General features: G+C 41.1%; 1 protein-coding gene and 1 long non-coding RNA gene across 5 annotated transcripts; one reads left to right on the forward strand and one right to left on the reverse strand.

Annotated features, from left to right (window-relative positions):
- Nucleotides 1-161: 161 nt before the first annotated feature.
- Nucleotides 162-1,917, forward strand: LOC146579609 (uncharacterized). The gene is made up of 2 exons (XM_085263815.1): nt 162-872; nt 1,249-1,917. The coding sequence occupies exons 1-2, from the start codon at nt 162-164 to the stop codon at nt 1,465-1,467; spliced, it is 930 nt and encodes a 309-aa protein (XP_085119941.1). The 3' UTR covers nt 1,468-1,917.
- Nucleotides 1,918-2,337: 420 nt separating this feature from the next.
- LOC146579610 (uncharacterized) lies at nt 2,338-27,156 on the reverse strand. 4 transcript variants are annotated; one of them, XR_014890628.1, is made up of 7 exons: nt 26,942-27,156; nt 20,835-20,895; nt 8,220-8,334; nt 8,039-8,105; nt 7,698-7,826; nt 5,250-5,346; nt 2,338-2,590 (listed from the first exon to the last, which is right to left on the reverse strand). It is a non-coding gene; the product is annotated as an uncharacterized LOC146579610 (long non-coding RNA). The 4 variants fall into 4 exon arrangements; XR_014890629.1 differs by having other exon boundaries at nt 8,207-8,334; XR_014890626.1 differs by lacking the exon at nt 7,698-7,826.
- Nucleotides 27,157-27,250: the final 94 nt, after the last annotated feature.

Raw genomic sequence — 27,250 nt, forward strand, 5'->3', positions numbered from 1 at the left:
AGGAGTCGCTGTTTCAGACAAGTCAATTGGCCAATTGGGCATCGTGCTCTCATGCGGCTCAGACCGGTTTTCGGACGGTGTAAAACACCGGCGCCACCCACCACCGACTATAAAAAGTCAGCTTGCGCGTGAACGGCGCACATTTTTCCCCCGCGCGCAAGATGAGTGCTACATCAGTCCGCCTCACTTACATTGTTCTTCTTCTTCTTTTTATCGGCCGGGTGTCTGGGAAACTGATCCAGGCCGCTGCAGGAGACGATGTTAAGTTTGCCCTGACAGAGAAGTGCAAGACGGGAAAAGTCACACATCAGCTGATGGATGGCACCGATCAGCTGGTTGCCTTTCTTGACGGTGTCTGGAAGCCGGGACCGGGTTACATTAACCGGGTGGTTTACAGCGCCGACTCTCTGATATTAAAGAGAGCAGATTTCAACGATCACGGCTATTACGCGTTTACCTGCAACTCCAAACAGAGGGGGGAACTGGAAGTGTTGCACGTTTTTCTGCCCTATAAACTTGTCGCACCCCGGGATGAAGGTGCCACCCTGCCGTGTCGCTCCGTTACAGTCGGTCAGGCAGTGAAATCTGTGCGCTGGAGGAGAGACGGAGAGCTGGTGCTGGAGCTGAATCCTCTGTCTAAGCAAATCACCTACGGGGACGGCTATAATGAAAGCCGAGTGTCCATACCATCAGACTGGTACCAGCGAGGAGACCTGTCCCTCACCGTGAAGCGAGCTCAGCTCCGAGACGAGGGAGTGTATTACTGTGACGTGGAGAAGATAGAGAAACACCGCTCTGCTGTCCACCTGCACGTCTCCACACCATCACCACCACCACCGGGCAGCACCTCACAGCCTACAACCACACCGACGGTAAGAATTTAAGTGGTTTCACACGTCACTCTATACCTTAATCGTCCACAGTTTAATCACTGCAGACTGACTGAAAGACTTTAAGTAACGTGGCCATAAAGATTAGTAGGACAGGCCAAAGGCAAGCGGTCCTGTCAGCAAAGAACAGTCAAAATTCAGACGCAGCGGGTCAGCAGGAACATGTGCTTACAGATGTGCAAAGATAGAGGGTTGTGGTCTGTCCACCGAGGACTGACACACAGACTGTATAAAAAGATCTCACCTTTATGTTGAGCTTTACAGTGTAAAATGTTTTATTTTCACTTTAACTGAAAGCATTAAAAGTCAGTTAAAACTGCTCACTAACATTTCTGCTCTGTCTTCTTGTCCTCTGCAGCCATCAGAGTGCTCCGACTGGTCGTGGAGAACATTCTTCATAACAGCAGCTGTATTTGTGATCGTTGCCCTGCTTGTTTGGCTCGGCTGGTTTCTGAGGGACAGGAAATTTAATGTGTGCACTCGAGGAGGAGGAGGCACTGAAGAGGGCAGAGAATCAGACTGTGACCAGCACAGCATGCTAAAGTCAAATGGAAACCCTGACTTTACCCACAACTGATGAGTGAAAAAACAACAACAGCTCATCCCTTTAAGTATTTGAACTCGCCACCTTTATGTCGGCACCACTGTGCAACTCCACTGTCTCAGGTTTAGAAATCCTCCGTTTTCCTTCTGCTGAGGCTGACTGCTGTTACAATGTTTGAGATTGTCTCTATTATTTTGTGTTTGTCTTCCAATCAATGAAGTAATGCCTGTAAATCATCTGCTTACATAATCAATGCATAATTTAGCTTCAAGATGGATGAATGAGATCTCTTCAGTAACAGAATCAGAATCGTGTTTATTGGCCAAGTATATGTGCAGACACATACAGGGAATTTGTATATTGTCCTGCCTGTTTGTACAGATTTAGTCTTTACTGTGTTTACTGTAAAAAACTCAGGGAAGCTGCTGTGTGCCAATAAAGTTTTAAGTGGATAATAAAGTGACCTGATGATGATTACAGTCATTCATGATTTTATTCAATTTGCACATTAAATGACGTCAAATGTTTGATGGAATAAACACTGAAAACCTTTGAACAAAGAACATCAAGATATCCTGACAAAACTGTTTCCAGTGAGAAAGGCTGCAGGTATTTATTTCACATAAATACCTGCAGCCAGCGAGGGAAAAATTCACACCAAAGACATTTGAATAAATAACAAGTGAGAGAAAACAATGAAAAGATACAAAACATCAGCAATATACAGCTTGTAACAGAGCAAACAGGGATGTAAAGGTGACTTTATCAATGAGTGCTTGTAAAGGTGTTAGGCCACACATGAAGCTGTCGGTGTCTCTGAGTCACCGTCCTCTCTTCTTCGTGCTGACAGCATCACATGATGTTGTTCAGATTCCAATAAAATGATCAGATTTGCACAAGAAATAAATACCAGAGTTTTTATTCTACATAAAGATCTTCATTTATTTTCCTGCCTCCTCTCCACCCTGAGAAAGGCAGGACTCTGCTGACGTAGTAGGCAAGGCCCAGGGAGAGGAGGGTGATGACCACCATCAGCAGCAGGACCCTCCAGAAGTCCAGGTCCTCCACAAACTCCTGCCAGTTGGTCCTGATGCTGGACAGGACGCCCTCAGTGCTCTGCAGGGTCGAGTTCAGTAAGGAGCAGCTCTGGATTACACTGTGACACACACACACACACACACACACACACACACACACACACACACCATTAACATTAAGACTCAGTTAAACAAGCTGAAAAGATAAATCAGCACTAAGATCATCAAACAAACAACAACCGAGATTATTTCAGTCCTAACTTCCTGAAAACTGCTCAAGGGTCTGAAGTTGTTTGCAGTAAAGTGTTGCTGGTTTGTGCATGTAAATAAAAAACTGACTTTTTCTCATTAACCATATAAGAGGTGGCGGTGGGTCGTTCCTGTTTATGGGTTTGTTTGTAGTCACTGTTCTCAGTGTTTACACATCAGTGTGTTAGTATTTATCATGCAAAACAACTTGTGTGCACAGATTAAACACACAGCAAATACCACAGCTGACATGAAGAGCACCACAGAGTGACTTAACAGGCTGAGAGGTACACGGAGCCCAAAGTCAAGTTTCATTACGAGGAAGGCGTCTCTGTGATATGGTAACATATGGAAACAGATAATCTGAGTGGGTCATGTGTTCAGAGCTGCAGATGAGTCAACAATGATTTAATAACTTTGTTGTGGACTTTCTCTCACTGCTTCCATACTGATCGTCTGCAGCACTGCTTACTCCTCTTCCTCACTTATCAGCACCACTGCTGTGTTTCTATTGTATTTCTTATATATTCTATTGACCTCTATCAACACTTCCTCTGATATTGTTTTGGACTGAAGTAGGTGTGAAAGGAGGCGTGAAATCACTTTCAGTGTGAGAGCAAACAGAGACTGAAGCATGTCTGTTATATCTGAGCTTTTATGAGCCAGCTAATGCAAAGAAAGCTAAGCTATGCTGGACTTGCTTTGTAGTTCAGTTTTTATGGTGGTAGTACTAACTCTACATGTGGAGTCGAGACACTCTGTGAACATCAGGAAATAAATGAAAAGCTGTGCTGACACAATCAGGATCTGCCTCATGAAACACTCAAGAACTGAATCTCTCACAGTTTTATGGCCGTACAACATGTGTACACACCAGAGCAGTGAGTGGCAGCAAACACTGTCAGATTCAACTGAGCACATAATGCACTGACGGATCAGTACAGACTATCCTCTAACAGATGTCACAGTGAGACAGCACTTTCTATTTCGAAGCTGAGTATTTCACAGACATGTGAAGACATTTTATTTCATTTTATTAAACTAATCATTCTCCTTCAATCACTCACTTCTGCTGTCACACCTACCACAGCAATCCTCCCACCACTCCCAGCTCAGTATCAAATTAATATAATCCTCTACAGTCCAAACTAACCAGATATATTTACTCTTATACCTGACAGCTGTCATTCCCAGTGCAAATCTAAGCACCTTTATCACAGCCACCTCCACCTCAGCCTCCCATCAGCAGATACAGCTCATCTCACAGTTACTGTGTGACACCTGTTATCTCTATCTGAGCTTTAAGGTTTTGTCGCAGCAGCTGATGAAAGGATGATCTCTACACCAACATTAGACAGATGGAGCTGCAGCCTCACACAATCAGCCAGCACTTCAACAATAGTTGGTCAGAGAGGCTGGATTAGGTGCTGACAGACCAATAAATAAAATATTCTGCATTTTGTGTCTGCTTTGCTCCCTCAGGTCCTGTAAATGAATCTGACTGGATAAATCTGAGGGTTTGTGTCTGCGGCTGAAGCTCAGAGGACTCGTTCAGAGCAGCAGAGACAGTAAATCTTAGAGCTGCTTATCTACAGGATGTGCTTCTATTGACTCAGCTTATCAGCAGATATGCTCAGACAGTCCACTACATTAAATTCAACACATTACACAGTCATTACCCTGCATTTAGTAAGATATAAGCACAGAAATGGAAACTGACCTTTCTCTCTTGCGTGTCAGTAGTAAGTAGTGCGAAAATGAATATCATTGTTACACAGAGCGTCCACATGTCCACACACAGGCCTGTGATAGTCAAAGTGTCAGTGTGCTGGCAGGTACAGGAGAATCTGTAGGTGGCTCAAATCCCCTGAGGTAAAAGTTGTAGAACAGCTGAGTGCCTGATGTCATTATGTTATTACTTTTTGTGTTTGGTTTTCTATGGAGCCCCGCAAGGGACATGGGAGAAAAAAAATTAAGATGATTGATGGCGGCAGCTACTTAGTTGTAATATTACTCTTTCTGGGTCACAATAATAACTTTTAAGATATTTTGAGGTGTGAATGTAGTTGTGTAAATGTCAAATATCTGCTCAGTTTACAAGACATCACATATTTGCAAAAGTGCTCTGATGTTTTCGGAGACGTCTGACACCCACTATCTTGAAGCTAACGGCAGGTTGAGACCTGCTACAGCCGGGGGGAACACCGCTCTCCCGGCACATCGTGCCTTGACATCCCGGTTGGCTTCGAGCTGGCGGCCTCCGAAGAATGCGGCTAAAACTTTTGCGAGATCTCGCTCCGTACGTTGGCTCCGTAGTTTTCAGAAGTCTGAGGTTATCCTTGAAAGGCATGGATACAAGAGTGTGCACCTAGACGTGCTCCTGTGGTCACAACAGCCTGCCATGTTGTGGTTAGTTGTAGATGTTTGCTGTGTGCCATAGTTGTGAGCTGTTTGTTTGTTTGTTCGCTTTGTTTGTTTTTCAATTTAAAAATGAAAATAAATCTTGTAAAAAAATTAAAAAAAACACACCTGATCATCCACACCATCCTCCAGCCTCCACCTCTGCTGCTGCTCCACCCACACAGCTGAAGACGAGCAGCATCATCGTCTCAGCTGAATACAGCACCTGCAGAGAGGGAGCAGCAGAGTTATGATGAGTCTTAACAAGCCTCCTGACAGCCTTCATATTAACCAAGAGTTTGACCGTCATCATCATCATCATCATCTGGAGTTAGAGCTGGATCCAGTGCACTGAGCTCCAGGAGGACTTTAACTTGGACCGTGTGGTCAGCTGACCTGAGGTTTCTTTCTGATACACCCTGTACAACATATCAGACAGTAAAAGGATAACACTGGTGTTTTTTTACACAACACTTTCATTTAGACGGGGAGACTAGAAAGTGATCTGCTCTGTAACCTCCTGAGCCTCAGCCAACAACACATTAGCACATGTAACAGGAGCTGCTTTAGTTTTGTAACTGCTTTCACACACAAACAGTTACAGTGTGGATCATGTGCAGTTGTTGACCAGTAATACTGAAGAGAATCACCCTGTTAAAGGAAACATAAAGCAGTTTGCTCCAAATTAGCTCCACAGCAGCACTTGTTTACTCAGCGCTCCCACACAGCCTTCAATAAATGTTAAGACTTGAATCACTTTGGTTTCCACTCCTGAGGTTTGCACTGTTTCCACTGGCTGTTAAGTAACGTGCTCTGCTTTGTGCTGAGAATACACTGTTGCTTCTGCAAACTACACAGTCTGAGAGCAGTGAGCATGAACCAACAGATGGGGCCCAGCAGGAGAACAATGAGCTAAAATTAAATTAATCTGAATCACAGTTTTACAAACTCTGTGTTTTAAATCTAAATGCAATGATTTGGAAATCTCATAAAGTCACAACACAGAGACGGACTCATCTTGGACTCTCTGCTCCCGTGCAGTAAGTACAGTTAATAATTAAACTGAAACCACTAAATCTGTGTAATGTAATTTACCGCAGTCACTTTCTATGAAGAGTGAGCGCAGGATCCCTGTGGCATCCATGTGAAAGCAACATGACACCGTAGCAGTGAGGCTAACTCTAACGCTCGTGGGAAACCAAAGCTTAGACTGTAAGTGTGCCTTTTGTTTCCTCAGCTCAGACAGCTGGCTGCTGGAGGCTTGTGTTCACCATCAGACATATCTGATTAAAAGGAGGCTGATAATTAAGTGCTCTTCATTTCAACATGAGACACGTGGGGCGTAGAAACTTTAGTGCTTCAGAGATTTCAGCTGACGTACTGCACCACAATATTGAGTCCATCACTATCTTTAAAGCTAAAAAAAAAAAGCAGAGAAAAAAAGAAAGTATGGATGATATTGATGTGGGCAGTTACAGCATTAAAAATCTAAATAGTGTAGAGGCAATTCAATTAAGGCTACGTCTACACTAATCCGGATACATTTGAAAACAGCGTTTTTGTCTAAAAACGCTCTGAGTCGTTTTCAATCGTTTCCAAAGAGTTGTTCATCCACACTGAAAACGCTCCTGTACGGCGCATGCGTGAAACGTAGGACGATTCGACCCGTGTCATTTCTTAAACCGGTCATATACACAGCACTCATTTTCAATAAGGTAATTATTAAGGGTGAAAATATACATACAGTGGACAAGCTGCTTACTTTCTAACAGAACTAAGAATTTCACCACCACCAGTCTTTGGGATGATCATCGAGATGAAACCTCAAAGAGTCACTCAGATCACGAATCCTGACTGCGGCTGTTCTGATCCATCTGAGCCTGAAGTGTACAAGATGATCAATATCAGGGTGGAAGCTCAGTGGAACAATCTTCCTTCTGCTACCTGTAACTGTGCTTTAGAGCTGTCCCCAGTGCAAGAATCCCTGAATGTCCAAGATCACCAGTGAACTGATTCAGTAAACAATCACTGCATGAAAATAAATCTGCAGCTTATGACTTTAAACAGTCACCTTTGTATACAAATAACTGCCTGTGTAAACCCTGATGATATTTAAGTACGCAGCTGAAACCCAAATATTCATTAATGATGAGCTCTAAACACTCTGAAGGATCTGAGGAGAAAAACATACAACAAACATAAAGTCACTGACAGAGTGAAACAGTCTGCTGGGTTTGTTTCTTAGCAGGTACAGACTCCAAAGTGCTGTGTCATTTTATCAATGATAAATCCTACCAAACTATCCAACCAATCAGGGTTTACATCATTACAACCGCAGCAGCAGCAGCAGCAGGTACAAATGACCTCTGAGTGCATACAGACTAACCCTGACATGAACATTTCCTCTAACTGTCAGGGTCCCTGTGCCTACCCGGTCGGCTCAGCATGGCTACATGTTTTTACTTTCATTTTTGTTCGTGCTCTCTCCCTTCCTCTCTCTCCCTCCTCCCTCTGCCTGGGCGGAGCTCTCCTGTGGGCTCCTGCCCTTGACCCACGCACCTGGTTGCAATCACGCACCTGTGGCTCATCACGAGAGTGTTCCAGCTCCTTTATAAGACGGCAGCTCTGCGTTTCTCGTCGCTGGACCAACCCCTGTGTTTCCTGAGTGATCGAGTGTGCGAGGAGTGGAGTGTGCCATCGTGTTTTCTGTGGAGTGTGAAGAGGAGCGTGAGGAGTGGACGGAGTGCGTGTGGACTTTCAGCGTCTTTCCCATTTGTGTGTGGACCCTTGGAGCCCGGCTTTCCCCTCACCTTTGTAAATAGATCACCTGCTGTGCTGTAATAAAGACTCTTGTGTTTCCTAAACTTAGAGCCTGCACGTGAGTCTGTTCAGTCCCGTTGTGACACTAACACACTCACCTCTTCAACACTGTGTCACTGCACTGTGGAAAAGGAGACCAGCTGCAGAGCAGAGTGATGGTGAACACTGGAAAAAAGAAAAATACATTTTATTTGTTTAATTTAATCACCATTCATTCATATTTACACAGGATTTTAGATGTGACGTAATATGAGATAAACACTAACAGTGGCGGCTGACCTCAGAAAGTCAGACGGGGGACTTTCAATCATCCTGCTGGTCGCCACGGTGACCAATTTATGGTCCCACGAGCCACAGAAGCACAAAGAGGAGGTCAGGATTCAGAGCGAAACTCCTGCAACACACAAACAAACACGTGTGAATCTCAAGTGTTTGATGGTTTGAAAACCAGTGAAAACTCAACTGAAGAATGACAATCAGGATGCTGTGAAACTGCAAGAGTGAAATATCTAAACCAGCTTAAACCACTGGGATTTTATCGTGGTGGAAGCAAAACGGCAAAAGTAATAGTGAATTCATGACAAAGTTTAAGTGAAGCGAAATGTGAAGCATAGTTTGGATCTTCTTTTGCTCCTGGTTCAATCCATTTTGGTTGGAGAGTGACAAAACCTGCAGCATCAGAATCTGTGATATGTCGGCTTTTCAGCCCCGTGTCTGTGGCGTCGGGTGAGAAAGCCGACAGCTCGCTGATCCTGATGCGTTGGGTCCGCGCTTTGTGTTTACGTCTTTGTGCAGAATCCGTTTACCTGCTCTGGTTTGCTGTTTGAGCTGTTTGGTGATTGCTGAAATTGGTTTCTGGCAAAATACATTTATATTTAAAAATCGATTCAGGATTTAACAAATTGCGCTATTCAAGCTAAAATCGATTTCAATTGGAAAATCAATTATCGAAACCCACCCCCATTTATGAGCACAGCTGTACAGTTCTAATGTGCTTAAGAGAAGTCTTGTCTCAGCCCTTGCTTCTTCATATTTTGCTTTAGAACAGCCAGACTTTGTCATTTTCTAAGTAGTATTAAGTGATATTAATCATTAAAGCACACACACACACACACACACACACACACACACACACACACACACACACGTAACACTTTGTTTTCATTTGTGTATCTGAATCTACATGTCAATAATAAGACAATATTAAAATAGCATTTTTGTATGAATAAGGTCATTCCAGAAGAACTATTAGCCGAAAGCTTCCCACTCCACACCACACTAGTTAACCAGCCAACTGTCAGGCGTTTCTTAAAAAAAAAAAAAAAAAAAACAACACATGGTTGCTCAGAGCCCAGACATCAGCATTTTTTATTTTTTCAAAAGTGATAAATAGGCACCGTTTTTTTTTTTCTTCTAACTTCTAGGAAGTTATCAGTGGAAGGAAAAATGAAAGGGAACAGAAAATATTTGTGAAAAAAAGAAGAAGGAAAAAAAAGGAAGCAAATCCTCACAGAATGAGTGCAGCCAACCATTCATGTCATGTTAAAAATTCCTGAATGAATATTTAAACACAGTTAAATACCTCCCCTAACCACACTCCCTGCAGGTGGCTGGTGGCGTCGGTGCATCAGGGCTCAGGTATGTACTGGCTCACTCCCAAGACTGCTTGGCAGGGCTGCCAAGCAGGCAGCCCTGCCAAGTAGGCAGCTTGGCCTGGCCTGGCGCCCGGGCCAAGCTCAAAGTGGAAAAAGAGAGAAGTATATACCTGACTAATCTAACCCACTGATCACAGATTACGCCTCCCCTGTAACATCTCATCTCTCTGGATGCAAAATAAGCAAAACAACAGATGTTCCAGTTTGGAGAAGAGATATATGATTATTTCAATCATACATTCCTTTTCTTTAGAAGAACTTATTTCTTTTTTTTTAAATTCACCATTTTTTTTAAGTTTATAATTTACAGCTGAAGCCAAAGAGTGACCTGAGGAGGACAACATGCCTTGTGTATCTGGTAGATCACAGCCACACTCAGAAACTGTTCTCACTTTAAAACTAAGTTCAGCTTTTACCCACACTTGTGACCAAAACTAGTGCATATAATGATCAAAACTCTATTAACAATATTAAGTTTATACATTTGTAATAACAGTTCATTCTTGTTATTTCTGCTTGGGTGAAAAATCTGAAAGCAAAGTAGAAAACACTGCACTCAGCCAACGACTAACAACAACCTGTACTTATATCAGCAGCGCTTTATTGCAAATGCTGATTTTTCTTCTTGACACGAACAACATGAACAAACAGACTTTCCCATTTCTCCTTCTTAACGTCTCTAACTGCAAACAGTAACATTAAGTATGGCCCATAACAACACTGCTGTGTGTCACAGTGCAGGCAGAAAAAAGATGAAAACAACACTGTGGCACTTGTTTTTTTTTGTTTGTTTGTTTGTTTGTTTGTTTGTTTTTGTTTTAAGGGCAGTTCGGTCATGATGTAAAAGGAAAAGTGAGACTTAAACCTTTGTTACTTGTCTTTGATGACTTGGCAGGTTACGATGTGCTGTCGTTTTTCATTTTTTCAAAGAATAAACCACACAGAGCTCAAAGCAAGCTTAAGTAACAGTACGGTAATCAATAAGTGTAAGCACCAGGGTAAGCACCAGCTGCATGGATGCCAAAAGTGTGCAGGAAAAACAGAAAACTCCCACGCATTTCTTCTTTCTACAAAGATTCAACCAATGTCTACACTCGCTCACACTAACCTAAAAACAGGATATTGAGATAAAAATACAGACAGGATACTCTGAAGAGCGCAAAGAATAATAAGAAGTCATGAAAGTATCACAAATAATCTGATGTTTTAGAAGAATTTTAACCTGAAATTTCTGAATAATTCACTTCATGTGGATGTTCACACTTTTTTTTTTCCCCATTAAAGGTGAACACTCAGCCTTTCAATTATTTATTTTTGGACACGACAAATGAGCACACAGGAAGGTAGCAGAAGAGAGGGGGGATGCATTCATTTTCACATTCTGTCTCTACAATAACAAAATTCATTAAAGACTTGTTGCCATGCTGGAATCAGGCAAACATACATACATATCTTCCATAAAGCTTTAAATTATACTTAAGTATGTGCAATGACACAATAAGTGGAGAATGTGTTGTAAAGGACCATTGGTTAAAAAAAAAAAAAAAGCTATACTATTGCTATACAAGTATAGCAATAGTATAGCAATAATTTGAAGTGGGTTTATTAAACACACTGCAGTGTGGAGAGAAACATCCCAGCCAAAACACCAGGGTGATCTCTGACATTTGGCCACCGCCCTCACATCTTATACACACACACAGACACTCAAACAAAGAACAATCCACAGCACATCAGATATCCCTTCAGTCCAGCTCATCCTTGAACCTCCCACTCTAAGAAAAGTCTCCTCCCTTGACCAGGGTGCCTGGATGTCTTACAATGGGCCCTCTGTGAAGGTGTAATAAAATGTAATAAACACGGGCCCACTTGTGATTACACTCTACATGCAGGCATACAACTGGTGTCAGGAGTCGTCTTCCAATACTAAAGTGAGAAAGTGATATTACTGTTACTAATATGACACGGTTAAAATATCTGATTAATACATCAGAAAGAAATCTGCAACGACAACCTCACATTTAAAAAAACAATTGCCACAACTATCTGCAATGATCAATATTAGTTCAATAATCACACTTAGAATACAAATATAATTTTTTAAAATGCTTATTACGAATTATCTGTGCATTTACTGAGCACTGAATTATTATTAATATCAATTATGTCTACGCCATCATAATGTCTGTTATCAGCAGCACAGAGGAACCAACCCCATCCAACTGGCATGTCTGCATCGCCATTAGTCTATAATAGCAGACTACACCAGAAACATGAATGACAGCAGCTCATCCAGATCTTATCCATCACAGTTCACAGATTACTTTCTGTAAATCCCCAGATGTGAATGTAAATCCTGAGAAGAAGCGAGTGTTGTGAAAGGCATAAGATCATCAGTCCTTTGGCTGCATCACTGAAGTTAGAAACATTTACAAGCGCAGCTAGTTTATTAGTTTAAAATGAGTGTTTAAACTGGGCTTTATGAGCATTGTGTTAGCAATAACTGCAGGTGCCTAACACATCTGTCGTAGAAGCACCACAAACATTGCAGTAGATACATTGATTCATGCGCATCTCTTATGGATGAGTCAGTTTAAGCCGCCAACAATAGTCAATTGCCACAAATATAACATAATAGCTTTAAAGATATTTGAATTGGCAAAGAAGAACTGGATTCATTAAAGTAACACTGAAAAATAAAGTAGCTTTCAACAAGTAAGTAACTTTTAACGGATGTGCACACACGGCGATGTTCACCAACATGGTGTTCCAGCGGAAATCCTGCACCGACGCCGGTAACGGGACTGCTGACGGCCGACACTCTGTATCACCTGACCGGTTCTTACATGGAGACTTTTCCTTAACTCTGCGCAGGCGAAGAAGGAAGATAAGGGGGGTATTTCTGCTACAGCCAAGATGAAGACGGAGAATAAAGAGAGGGGGATCCATTTATCGTTAGGCTGAAGGTCAAGAAGAGAAGCAGGGATCGCCAGCAGCGGTAAGTAGCCCATCATCTCCTTTTACAGCCGGGTTTCACATTAGAGCAGTATGACGACCAATTACAAAATTACAAAATAAAATAAAATCGATGTCCTCTTGTGATTGAACTCGAAATAGTATTTTCGGGGTTACAATTACAGTCGCACTTTCGAGACAAACCACTAACACGCATCGTGATTACGTGATGAAGGAGAATCACTCTCTCGGACAGTAAACTGATTCCAAAGGACGCTTTCGCCGTCTCGTCCACACGAAGTATTTTGCAGAGCAGCCGTGGAAGATTTTCTGGAAACAGAAGTAATTCGAGTTTCTTCCTCTCAAAATATTATTTTGACTTTAATCTCAAAATCATCAATCGTATATATTTTACTCCTACTACTCCTTATCGCGCTGTCTTAGGTATAATAGGATCATTTTATTATATACACATCAATCGTCAATATTATATTTTTTTTTTATTAATGTGGCCCTAGTACTCCCTCGTATAGGATCATTTGATTATATACATGTCGTTTTATAGTCAGCACCGACGCGTGTGTTAATTGCGATCGTGGTTCTTCAGAACTGCGAAGAAATTGGGAAATCGAGCTTGATGCAAATAATGAAATAAAATTAATAAAATTTGCAAATTCGTCCCGTGAAATTATGTGAAAAATATTTTTAATATTCCCAGGAAAGCTGCGGCTGTGGTGTGTAAAGGCCTTTAGACTGCGGAGGCAAAGCAAGAGAAGAACAGGAGGCACGATATGTACACTGAGGATGCAGGAAAGGCGCTTCATACAAGCTGTGGCACTAAATATTCAATCAATGTCTGCGTAATGAATAATTACTTCAGTAATTCACGATAAATATTCTTCAGTCTACCTGCAGTCCTTCTGTTAACACTGTTATGTAGTCCCGCAGTGCTCTATCATGGAGCCTCCGTCCAAATAAGAATTCAACACAAAAAACGAAATCACATCACGCGTGTTTTAAATTTAAAAAAATAATTTGAATTATTTTTTATCTGGGACACATTTGAGTTAATGTAATTATCCAAAGTTTCAAAGATCACAGTGAGCATTAATATCGCTGAATTCATGTTTTAGGTACAAGTTATGTTCGTGCTGCAGCTTCTTGTTTGAGGCCTGCGTGTGGCCCACGGGAGAAACCTCGGCCTCCTTTCCTCTCTGCAGGAAATCCAATCACTGCTGCAGCTTGAAATAAGTTCATGCAATACAAAATTCTACCCTTATGCATGTATTGCTTCAGTTTAAAGTTCAGGTATATGTAATTTACGTCTACTTCCTATGTTCCTTCTGACATTTTCAAAGCAGGCTCCTTACTTTAGGTTTAACACATTTGACGGGAAGTTATTATTTCATGCCACTGCGCCTATTCAGCCACTCGTATAGTACATAATATACAAGTATGAATTTTATTTCAATAAAAAAGCCTATGAATGTGCAGATTGCAGTTGTTGTTTCCAGACAAACTGCTCCTATACTGTAAATCAGAGGTCCCCAAACTTTTTTGAGCCACGGACCAGTTTAATGTCCGACAATATTGTCACTGAGCGGCCTTTAAGGTGTCGCAGATAAATACAACAAAATAAAATCACACGGCCGAGACAAAAACTGTGGTTTTTCATTCATTCATTCATTCATACATACATACAAACAATACACAAATTCACTGTGTAATTGTGTAACTTTATTAGCAACGTCACGCGGAGATGACAATAAAGTTTACTTTGACTTCAGCAGCGAGCAGGTCCACCGAGGACTCTCGCGCTCACCTTTCGCGTGTAGAATTTCCAAAAAAAAACAACAACAAACAAACATCGGTGTAAATTATAAGTAAATTATAAGTCTGTATCATAATGTCTAGTGTTTTCGTGTTTGTTTTTATTTTCTTTTTCTTTTTCTATGGAAACACTTTCCATCACTTTGCTATTAAAACTTTTACGAGATTGGTGAAAGCATGTGCTCTTTTTTTCCCCTTTTTTTACTTCCTCAAGGAAGTAATCAGTGGTAAGAAAAGAGAAAAAAAGGAAACAAATGGAATCTGAAAAGATCTACTTCCCAAAAAAACTGTCTAGGAAAACTCTGAGTGAAAGCCAAATCTTTGACATACAAACATGCTCATTAAGTGGGTTGTTGGTGGTAGGACCAATTTCACCTTATACACCAGCACTAACTTGGACTTTGAGCCCCTGTTAGTGACCAAATTAACATCTGAGCGCTCAGACTCACTGCAACAATGTTACACTCATATCTCAACCACGAGCAGCAGGAAAAATAAATAATGGCTTATATGTATATATAAATAAACATGTAATACTTATTGTTGCAAGACAAAAAGCATCAGGGTTGGTGAACAATGTGCCAAATTTCTTCATTTTCTATCAAAAATGCTATAGTGTAAACTTGCCTTGCAGTCAGACTTTTTTCCATCCATCCATCCATCCATTCGCTTCCGCTTATCCTTTTCAGGGTCGCGGGGGGCGCTGGAGCCTATCCCAGCTGTCGTAGGGCGAGAGGCGGGGTACACCCTGGACAGTTCGCCAGTCTGTCGCAGGGCCAACACACAGGGACAGACAACCATTCACACTCACATTCATTCACACATTCACACCTAGTGACAATTTGGATTATCCAATTAACCTATCCCCACAAGCTGCATGTCTTTGGACGGTGGGAGGAAGCCGGAGTACCCGGAGGGAACCCACGCAAACACGGGGAGAACATGCAAACTCCACACAGAAAGACCCCGGCCTGATGGTGGAATTGAACTCAGGACCTTCTTGCTGTGCGGCAACAGTGCTAACCACCGTGCCACCGTGCTCTAACCGCCGTGCCACCGACTTTTTTCCAACATTATTTTTATCCAGTATCAGATTTTTATGCAGTCGTCATAGTGTGTGCAACACACTACTGTGATGAGCAACATGACTCTGCAATAAACACTTACAGTAACCTAAAAACAAGACACGGAGATAAGATTAGAGACAGACTAAGGAAGGATACACAGCAGAGTAGGAAGAAGAAGAAATAGTAGTAGTCCTCTAGTGTCACTCTCACATAATCTAATGTTTTTAAAGATTTTTAACCTGGAATTCCTGAATGATTCAGTTCAGTACTAAGGGTGGCATATGCTAGGTTTGTTAGCCTATTAGCCTTACAACAGGCAAAGCAAATAATACTTGTATAGCAATAATACAATGTTACCTGAAGTGCAGGTGTTGCTCTCCAAACTGCAGCATGTACACAAGGCTGCACATTAACTGGGTATTAAAGCATGCCATGCCCAGGCAGAGGAGGGTGATGACCACCAGCAGCAGCAGGACCCTCAGAAGCCCAGGTCCTCCACAAACTCCTGCCTTTTAACTCCTCAGTTAATAATCAAACTGCTCAGAGAAAATCAGCACCACCAGGGAGACGCAGGGCACCGAACTCAAACACAAACAGAGCCATCAGTAAAAATACTGGTGACTGCTCGCCTGCTGGGGGGACAACAATACCCCATCAGCCATAACCAGACCTGGGAACATTAGTTGGAGCTTTAATGCATTAAAGGTTTTGGTTTATTAAGGCTTTGTCACTTAACTGACAGCACATTCACCAGGGAGACCAGGTTTCACTCACACTTTCACTGACCATATGCATCATTTTAACTTCTCTCTGAGAATTCAGATTAATCTCTCACTTTTAAACTTTTATACAGAATGTATTTACAAATTTTATGAACATACATTTTTGGAGTTATGACTGTCTCTGTAAAAACTGTTTTGACTTCATAATTTTAATCAAAATATAGATTAAAACTAGATCATATTCACACCCTGTAAAACATCTGGTACAGCGAGTGTCCTTTAGATTTTATCAACTTCCTGTACAAGATGGTTTGCATGATAACTAGTGCATGTGTTGCAGAACTACAGCATCTCTGAAGATGACAGAGATTTGTCACTCACTCACTGTGACTAATCAAATATCCCCTCTCGAGTACCCGTCCTTTATGACACTAAGAAGAGGATCATCCTCAGTTGATCCTCAGGATAAATAAAGTATTATAAATCAGTCCTGAAGTTGATGTCAGGCTGCTGTTAAGAAACTCTCATCAGTTCATGAGGCAGGCAGCATCAGATAAAAACTCAAATGGGGTTTTGTGTTTACTTGTGCATGAATGAACTGATGCTCCTCAGCAGTTTATGCAAATAAAACCACATTTTAACTGTGTGTGAATGCACAGTATGTGCCAGACCACAACAAAGAGGTAATGCATAAATAGACTGAAGTCACTCAGCTGCACAGCACTTAGTGAATGTTCAAAATGTCACTAAATCTGCCCAATTTCATGTTAATGTGATGTTCAAACTGTGAAGGATTCCTATCCATCAATAGTGTGTCTGTAGTATATGCAAATAACTTTCCCTTCAGTATTCACTCCACTGCAATGACAGAATCGAGCCAATCAACCTGTATTTCACGTTTCAACTGCACGTTTTGGTTAAAAGTGAAACAAAGAAATGTTGAAAGAGGAAACTTCTTAAATGGTGCACGGTCTGAAATTCTGCAGTAAAATTGCAGCTTTCTAAGCCTAAAATGATGTTTTTAATTTTCTGAGATGAAAACTGAAAATTCAAGTGGCTGATTGGATTTCTCTAATTAACAACATCAGATAGACACACTTAGACATTCCAGTCTCTAAAGACTAACTGGGTGGGATTTACTACAGAACCGGTGAGCGTGACACAAAGCATATGAACGATGCATGAGTGTAAAATGAGTGGAGTAACTGGTTAAATATATTTGATGGTGTCAGTCACGTGCACTGGCTCACACTCCTTGTCTTCGAGGCAGGCTGCTATTTGAACCTTAACATATTTGAGACTGTTTTGATTACAGGGATGTGGTTACATGGTGACAGAGCAAAGTGAAATGTCACTGACTGCGATGACAACACTTCCATCTGTGTACTTTCCACCCTTAGATGAATAGTCAGAGTGCACAAATCATTGAACTTCTGCAGCACTCCTCACTTATCTTCCTCCAGTGCAGTTGTTTTGCTTTTGTATTTTTTACATCCTTTACTGATCTCTGTCATTGTTTTCGACTGAAGCAGGTGTTAAAGTACTTTCAGTATGAAAGCAAACACAGACTGGGAGAAAGAAGAAAGTAGGAAATCAACATCGAGACCTCGGAGGTGGTTTCAGGTTTTGTTGGGCCAGTTAATGCAAAGAAGGGACACATACTTAAGAACTGAATCTCTTTAACAGTTTCATTTCTCTTTGTAACACTGTTGTTCTAGGGGATGGTATCGCCTTCATGGCCATATGATACGGATGTTTGTGCATTACATGCAGGCAGCGCCACTGTGTGGCTGCAGACACCGTCAGATTCAGCTGAGAGATCAAAGTGGGCTCGATCTGTTGTTATATACAGAGCTTTCCTGCACATTTACATGACCCTATTAAGCTTTTTGATTTAACAGAAATAAAAGGTAAACACACAGATTTCAGTCAAATAAAGCAGCACTCACTCACTGCCTTTACTGTAAACTACCCCAGCATATTCACATAATCATATCACAGCGATTCATGTAAATTCTAGTGAACAGCTGATTAACATCTATATATGCAGAACAACACATTCAGGAGAACGTGAAGAGCAGACTGCAGTTATTTTGGGGTTTTTTTTTAAACAAATTATTACTAAGCATAAACCCCAAGCGAGCGTCGTTTGACTCCACGTGTTATCTTTCAAAGGAAGTCAGAAGAAATTCACAGTGACTCTCTCGCTTTAGTGCTGGACTTGATAGTTTGATTAAGGCTGTGTCATATTATACCACCCAATATAATAGCAATTTCCTAATGTTGTAAACCTGCTCAACATTTGGCAATAAAACCCTTTGATTCTGATAAACTTCTATGTGATTAAAAAAGTGTCACATCACAATATTAATGATATAGTGACACTGTGCCACATGTTCCTTATCCTGCACAACACGACACAAGTACAGACGCGTGTTGGGACGAGAGCAGCGTGTCGATTTTGTAGCCAAGAAGATGCTGCTACAATAGTGTGAAAGTGGTTTGGTGACAAGAGGTCAGACGCCAACAAAAACACAATACTTTACACATCTGAGTATTTTGCAAAATACTGACATAACTTTGACCTGCCAACAAATTTACATTAAAATGATCAGCATCAGTTTTACAGTCGGGATCACCTCAAAGAAAGAAATCAATGGTTTCTGAATTTGGGTCCTTCCTGGAAATGCTCAGTTCATCGAGAGATAATGTGAGTGTTTGAATGTGACTGAAAGTGGAAAATAGTGAGGGCATTAACTGTCTGAGTACAACATTTGAGTTCAGTTCAAAGGCATTTTGTTCTGACTGTCACAATAACATCAGTGGGGCCTGGTGACAAAGTCTGACTCACTGCTAGTGCTACATTTTAAAATTATGGTATCTAAGCTCACTGTTGCAGCTACTTCAGAGCTTTGTGTTCCACTTGGTAATAAAGACACAGCACTGCTGAATATATTTAAGATAACAGCGATAAGAGTAAGAGTGTTGTCAACAGTGAGAAAGTGAGAGCATGGACCACAATCGTCTGTGGTAAATAATGACTAGACTCAGAACTGATCAGTCAAATAAAAATGACTGTAAATAAAGGAGAACTCTGAGGCTGAAATAACAGGAGTGCTGAGTATCATTGCCCGACACACTCACTGAGGCTCAAGTAATAAAAGTGTGGAATCAAAGGTGACATGAGAAGGACCAACAAACAAGAAACAGAAGACGACGGGTGGAAAACAAGGACCGCGTCAGCCCCACATGACAAACACACTTCTTCAGCATCCATGGGATACTGCCAAGAAATGATACTGCGAGTGCCGACATGCAGCAATGATAGAAAAACTTTTCTAATGAAAGCCGAGAACATTTCAGATGACACGAGGGACAATGGAACTAGTTTAAATTAAAGAGGTTAAAGCCGACTTATTACCCAGCAGACAAGGCTGTGTGTGAGATTCTGTCCTTTAGTGAGGTTAACCTCTGCTGTCTTTCAAATCTGTATGACAACTGGACGACAATGAAGTATTTATTTTGAGGCAGCGCATAAACTACAGGGGAAAACCGCTGACACTGTTGACTCAAAGCTAGGCCGCTCTTTGTGAATATCATACAAGGCAAATTACAAAATACAGTCTGACAGAGTAAGCTTTACTTTTTCTACATGCAGTGACTGCTCACGAAAACCGTTAACCAACAGCCTCGTTTTACAGACATGAGTCATGATTTGAGTGTGCTTTATGGGCCTGAATATCTGAATGAATGACTTCAAACACTCAAAGCTACTTCAGTTACACAAATTAGCATGTGAATGACTCCCTGTGTAAACACCATCAACACTGATAAAAGAAAACACACACTATATTTAACAAGTCACTGAGCTTCACAAAACAAAGTAAGTTCTGCAGCAGCCAGTTTGAGCCAAGCTTTAACCGTCAGACTGATGACCTCACATTTGACTCTCGAATAGTTTGTAATACAGAGCAGTTCATGAATCAGTCGATGACTGCAAGAAGTTTCGTAGTTTGTAGGTGTTTGTGCTGATATGGTGTTTGGTTTTCCTCAAATGGTCCCCTGCATCACGACCATACGTCTCCACACCTGTCCAACAGACACTGTTGCACAAGTCTTGTGGTTTGTTCAGATGTAACTTTGCTAATCTAATAAATCAAGATTTCAAAACACAAAAACATATTGAATGTTTAAACTGAGAAAAATAACCACTTCATATGTGAAATGTAAAGCGAACACGAAGGGCAGACAGCAGTTATTGGGTTTCAGAGAAAGTACTGTGGAGACGACAGACTTGTTTTCACTGCCTGAGGCAAACACACCGCTGAGAGCAACCAGACTGTGACGGCGCGTGAGCAAAGAGAAACAAGCAGGCAGTGAATGTGAACCAAGTGCCAACAAATGCACACTTCAAACAAAGAAGTGTGTTGTTCATTTGTTTGACTATTTATTCAGTATTTATTTCCTATATTGTTTTAAATAATATCACAAATTTATTGAAATATCCTGATAAAACCTTCAGGCTATAACGCCCTCTGCTGAATCTAAATCACTGAGAAATCAATCAGTAGCCAAAAAGACGACGCCTGCTTGACGCCCTTTATGATTGATTTTGTATAGAAATTTCACTGACACAGTTCATCAAAAGAGAGACAGATTTCTTACCAGATGTTGACCGTCAGCCTGCTGGACACTCTTAAGTCAGTATCAGAAGAATCCAGCGTACCTGCATTAATGAACAAAGAGGTCAAATGTGAAAAGCTTTCCTAAATACTGCAACTAAAGTCCTCTGTCTAAAACAGAAACTGCTGAGTAATCTCAGTATTGGTCATAACTCTGAAGTGTGCCGAGCAACATAAGTGTTTGCAGGATTTGGATAAGTGGGAAGGTGTGAATGCTTTATTAGGTTAGATGGAAATTCCCACACACTCTTACATAATCTGATTTTCTCTGAGTTTAGAATTGAAACATTTAATCACTCAGTCAGTAATGAGCAAATATTCCTCTCTTTTCTTGGCTGACAGTTTTGCCATCACATTAGCAAATAATCCTTTCACCCTTGTCAGTGTAGTCGTATTGCAATGCCTTATTAAAAACAGAACATCAATCAAGGAAATAATCTGCACATTAATCTGTGAAAAAAAAAATGGCAGCTGCACCTCAAATAACCCTAAAAAGCCACCAGAAGGTTCTCAGTTATAGCTGAGATACGCCCTCTAGTGGCCATGTGCGTGTGTGCTACCACAGCATGTTTATTCAGTGACTAATCCGAGAGGATTACAATATAGTTGTGTGGGATAAGGCTCAATGAATTAGAAACGACTGTAAAATGTTTAGTGCGCTCTGTAACAAGAAAGAGCAGAAATCATTAGATCTGTGAATGACTGCTGGCATGACAGCAGTTTTACAGTCAGGATCACCCCAGTTAGGTCTCTGAATCTGGGTCTTTGCTGGTAAGGGTTACTGGTTCATTCAGCGATAATATGAGTGCTTGAATGCGGGGCTCGCAAAATCGCTAGCCCGACGTCCTGGAGCTAGCGATTTTTCCAGTCGGGCTACCAAAATCTATCTCTGCCCGTCGGGCTGTCATAGGAAGGAAAAATATATGTCAATGCTTTTGCATTCTTTCAGAAATGTAGCTGGGTAATTATGTCATTGGCATCGGTGAGCCACTGTCAATATGTGACATTTGAATTTGCGCTTGTTTTTTGCTTTCACTTTGCAATCGCGCGAACTGTGTATAGAGAGCGACAGGACTGATCTGTGAGTGATGATAATTTGTGCACCAATTCCTCTGACATAGTCTTATCAGTCGTTAGCTCACTATGCAAACATGACAAGTGAAATCTCCCGCAGCTTAAACATGTGAGAGGTTGATCGCGCAGAGAATCGCTGAGCTTATGTGAGTGCGTGTGTAAAAGCAGCAGGATATATATTTTAGTTCTGCTGAGCCAAATAAGACAGGTCAGGGTGAAGAAGTGACAGCCAAAGAAAAGCTTACCACAAAACGGAGAAGTTATGACAAATCAGACTATAAGGCAAAAAGAAAGTGCAGCTTTATGGTTTCATGGACAAAAGAATTTCCGTGGCTGCAATATGATGAGCTAAATAACCAGGGCTGCACATAAGTGGTCCGCAGGTGCGCATTCGCTGTCAAAATAAAAAACACGCACAAGATAAGAAGTTGCAATGCGTGTTTGCGTACATAAGATTTTCTGGAGGAGGACAGACATTTGTTTAGAACTCTTAAAGATGTCGAAGAAGCTCATTTAAGCAATTACTTTGGTGTTCCTCCACCTCCAAAGAAATGTCAGAAGGAGTCCGAACCACAAAAGAAGCGCGTATTCTCGGAAAAGTGGTTGCAGGAGGTGAGCTGGCTTCAAACAAATGATGAACGCACAGAGATGTGGTGCGGAATGTGCCGTGAAAATCCCACTCTAGCGCACAAAAACAGTATGGACGCAAACGCGCGCTGCAACTTCTTATCTGGTGCGCGTCTTTTATGTTGACAGTGAATGCGCACATGCGGACCACTTATGTGCACGCGTGTAAATAACATAATGTTCTGCCGGGTGTGTTGTTGGTTTTCTCTCGATTTCTGAGTCGACAAGCGCCTTTGTTACTGGGACCAGTCATTTGAAGAAAGGCCCCCATTAGAACCCATGAGAAATGCAAGAAATGCATTATTGCTCAGTCTGCAATATCTTTCCCAGAACAAACACCGATTGCAAATAACATACTAAAAATAAACCTGAAAATCTGTTTAGAACAGCGTACTATGTTGCAAAGAGTGAACTACCACTGGCAAAATCTAGCAGTCTTTGCAAACTTCAAAAAGCAAATGTCCTAGATCTTGGTTCCACTTGCCTCTTACCTGTGATTTCAGTGGAAATTTCAAATTCAGGATCTGACACAGACTGATTCATGTCCTACACAGTTCTTACAAGTTCATAGAAATTTCTGTTCAATTAGAATTAGGGCTGCCACGATTTGTCGACTAGTCACGATTACGTCGACTATCAAAATCGTCGACGACTGATTTAATAGTCGACGTGTCGTTTGAAGCTTTGTAAGATCGCAAAAGACGCAGGAATAATAGCAGGATTTAAGAGTGTAATAACGGACTGAAACAGAAGATGGCAGCACTGCATGTACAGGGATGCCAGCTGCCGTTAAACCCCGAAGAAGAAGAAGCAGCTGTGTCCCAGAATTCATAGCGCGGCCCAGCTTAGTTTCCAACAATGGCGGCAGCTAGTTAGTTTTAATATTACTCTTATTATTCTTTCTGGGTCACAAAATAAACGTTTAACATATTTTCAGGCGAGAATGTAGCTGTGTAAACCTCAAATATCGGCTCAGTTTATCAAGACACCACATATTTTCAAAAGCGCTCCGACGTTTTCGGAGATGTCTGTTACCCACTAGCTCGATAGCTAGCCGGGGGCTAGGTCACTAGCGCCGTGGGAACACCGGACTCCCAGCAAATTGTTTTCAAACCCACCGCCGTCTTTCGCGACTCAGGTTAAATATATATGAGTCACTTAGATAAATTAAAAATGTTGTTGTTTGGCTTTTTTTTTTTTAGTATTTTATTTGTTCCTGAGTAAATCGGTTTGGCTGAGATTAAAGTTATAGTTTTTACACAGCTGAATGAACGTCAAGCAGACAGCTGATTATCAGAAGTGTGAGATGCTCCAGAATATACTCCGGTGTCCTGTTATATTTTAGATAGCAAGGAGTTTATTAAACTTTACCGAAACAATCTGCAAATTTCATTAAAATTGAATAAACTATCATCTTGTCTTTATTTTTAGTTAGCACCTTAAAAGCTTAAAGCTGTAAGCTAATGATAGTTATATAAGAGCAGATGCTGCTGGTGCAATAAGCTGTAGTTTTACGTCCAGTGGATGATGATCTGATTAGTCGACTAATCGCAAAAATAATCGGTGACTAGTCGACTATCAAAATAATCGTTTGTGGCAGCCCTAATTAGAACCAAGTATTTGAGTTGATGATTGTAATTTTTATACAATGTTGTCATTTGTGTTTCAACAATTTTTTGATTAATGTTTTGTTTCCGTTACAATATTATACTTTAATGTATAATATTGTAAAGGAAACAAAACAGGAAACAAAACATCCATCAAAAAATTGCTCTTTTTTATTCGGGCTACTTACATTTATTTTCGGCTACCAAAAACTGAAGAGTTCCTGCCCGAAGGGCTACCAGGGACTTTGAAATTTTGCGAGCCCTGGAATGTAACTGAAACTGGTCTCTGCCACTCTCTACACTCACTTCCACTGCATTCACAGCAAAACTGCCAGACAACTGATCAGTACATCAGACAGAATAAATATCAGGCTGGCCGTCTGCCAGCTGAATCTCAATGGACTCATTCAGAGGCTCAATGACACTAAACTAACGCTAATCTACTATTGAATGACTTGAACCACTCAAAGCTACTTCAGTTACATTGTGCGAGTAATTTCCTGTTTAAACACCATCAACACTGATAAAAGACGACTCTCTCACACACACACACACACACACACACACACACACACTCTCTGCATTCAGTGAAGCAAACAAGTCATTCAGCTTCAGTGACCCGTGAAGCCTCAAGCAGTCACTCGAGACTTCTATGCTGGGGCAAGAATTAATGTGATGTTATCTCTGAGTACTAAAATGTTTGTTTCACATTGAGTTTCACAAGTAAACTTATCGAGACAACAGCGCGAACCACAAATGTGTCCTGAACTTGAGGTTTTGCAGTCAGAATGTTTACCAAAGGAAGCCAGAAAAAGAAAAAGTCTTAATGTGACACAATGTGACAGCTTTTGTGATGTAACACTTGAATTCACTCACACATGGAGGAAACAACCCTAAATATTACTTCTGAATAACATTTCGTTTTAATTGCATAAATGCACAATTTCAGTGTAAAATGATGTCAGTTTTACTTGTATACAGCAGATAAACTTTCCTCTCCTGCTGCCAATTCAGCACTTTATTTATGAAAAAAAGCTTTATAAAATAAAGCTTAATAACAACAACAATAGAAAAATAGGGGGATTTATGAGTATTACTAAATCTGCAAGACCATCAGACTGTGTATACTGTAAGACATCTCTAACATTTGTGTTTGTCTCTATCTTTTGTGTGCTCTCAGTCACTGTTGTGCTATTTTTAACTGATCTTAATGGTGATCATCTATCAGCTGTTTAATAGTTTTTCAGCCTCTCTTTATAACGGGATGAGAGCCATATAACCACATTTAAAATAATTTTTTTGGGCATTTTACTCGATGGTGTCAGATTAAGTCTTCATTCAATCACACATCTAACCCCACTGACGCATCATCATATTCCCCTTCACCTGTACAGATTTGTTCTCTCACTTTGATCATTAAGCACCATCGCAATCCTTAACTCTACCAAAAAACACATACTTTCAGTACTGTATTTGATTTTATCATAAAATTCTTTATCAACACATAGCAGTTGTGAAAACAAAGTCATTGTCGTTCTGCAGCAGCCAGTTTGAACCAACATTTAGCTGTCAGATGGCCTCACATCTGACTCTAGAATAGAGGGGGGAAGAGCCCAGCTCAGGAAATTCACCTTAATTCACCACGCTTCACTAGACTGAAATGAGGTGAATTGAAGCAGGCGGATTTGCTGAGCCGTCAGTTCCTGGAAAACTAGCAACTTTGCTCAGTGTCTTCCATTCGTGAAAAATTGCAATTATTGTTGTCAAACTTTTGTTTCTATCAATCTAGTCATTATGATAATTTTATTATTAATGTATTATCATCAGCTCTACAGCACAGACACAGACGTGAATGAATAAATCTTATAAATCAGGATTTTAGAAAAAAAGAATCAATGTTAAATGTTTAAAGTAAGAAAAGTAAACATTATAAGAAAAATAACAGCTCATTTAAAATTTGGTGCCAGCATCATGTCTTCTCCCCGCTAGGCTCTGGGTGGTTATAAACTGACTCCACGGTTCAGTGTTTTACCAAAGGAGATATCAGCATGTTGTCTGGAGGAGATGGGACTGAACCTTGTGATTCGTAGACGACCTGCTTGACCTGAGGCTCTGATCTTTGAGATCTAGTCACATTCCTTACGAGTATTAATGCTACTCTGCACAGACAAAGGGGGTTTCCATGCGCAAGGTGTAATATCTACGCCATGTATTAAGACAGCTGCTGACAGCTTATACAGCAGCTCGGGGAGAGCAGACTGTCTGCCAGCTGAAGCTCAGTGTATTCACCAAGTGGCTCAGTGAGATAACGTCTTCATTAAAAAACTCGTGCGATGGGATGTTACTCAAGTTCACACGTCTGTGAAGGCAGACAAGTGAATACTTTTTAGGCAGTGTGGTGTATGCTCTTCCGCTGCCACACCCTGCCTTGTCTCGTGTCTTTAGACTCATTTGTACAATGTTGGACAAACACCATTTGTGTATTTTCATGGTCAAAACAAACGTAACTTGAGTTCTGGTCGCACACAGGAGAGAAACCCCCAAAGAAAAAGCCATATTTGTACTCGTCGACGTAGTCTGCGCAGGCTACACCAACTTAGCATGCTATAAGGCCAACATGCTAAGCCTAGTCCTTCCTTTAGAGTTGCCTCGTTTTCCATTAGCTGTACCTTGTCTGAGCAGTTACAATAACCCGGGGGACGTGTCAACAACTTCACACTTGCTGGATATCCATGAGAAACCGTGAACATTGTAGCTAGCGTCAGGGAAGCTAACGAGTTACCTGAACGGCTGGAGTCCTCCTAAATCCAGAGTGAAGAAAAAGATCCTTACTAACTTTCCCATGCCTTTAACTAACTTACTTTACAGACCGATTATATAAATAATTTTTCTATTTGTATTTATCTTTTATTCAGCTTCCTCCGTTACCCTTTATCTTAGTGAGTTGTAAGACGAGAAAGAAAAGAAAGCAGGAAATACACGGGGGAAGCGGGTGTTGCGGCGAGCAGTGTGTAGTGACGTAGTCAGTAGACGTAGACGCAGTCGCCACAGCTGAGAGGTTGTAAACAGACTCAGACGCTAACCAATCAGG

The sequence above is a fragment of the Mchenga conophoros genome, linkage group LG3 (genome assembly GCF_057382185.1).
Source record: "Mchenga conophoros isolate Kocher_MC1m ecotype Shallow Benthic linkage group LG3, M_conophoros_male_GT1.1, whole genome shotgun sequence".
In the NCBI taxonomy this organism is placed as follows: Eukaryota; Metazoa; Chordata; class Actinopteri; order Cichliformes; family Cichlidae; genus Mchenga; species Mchenga conophoros.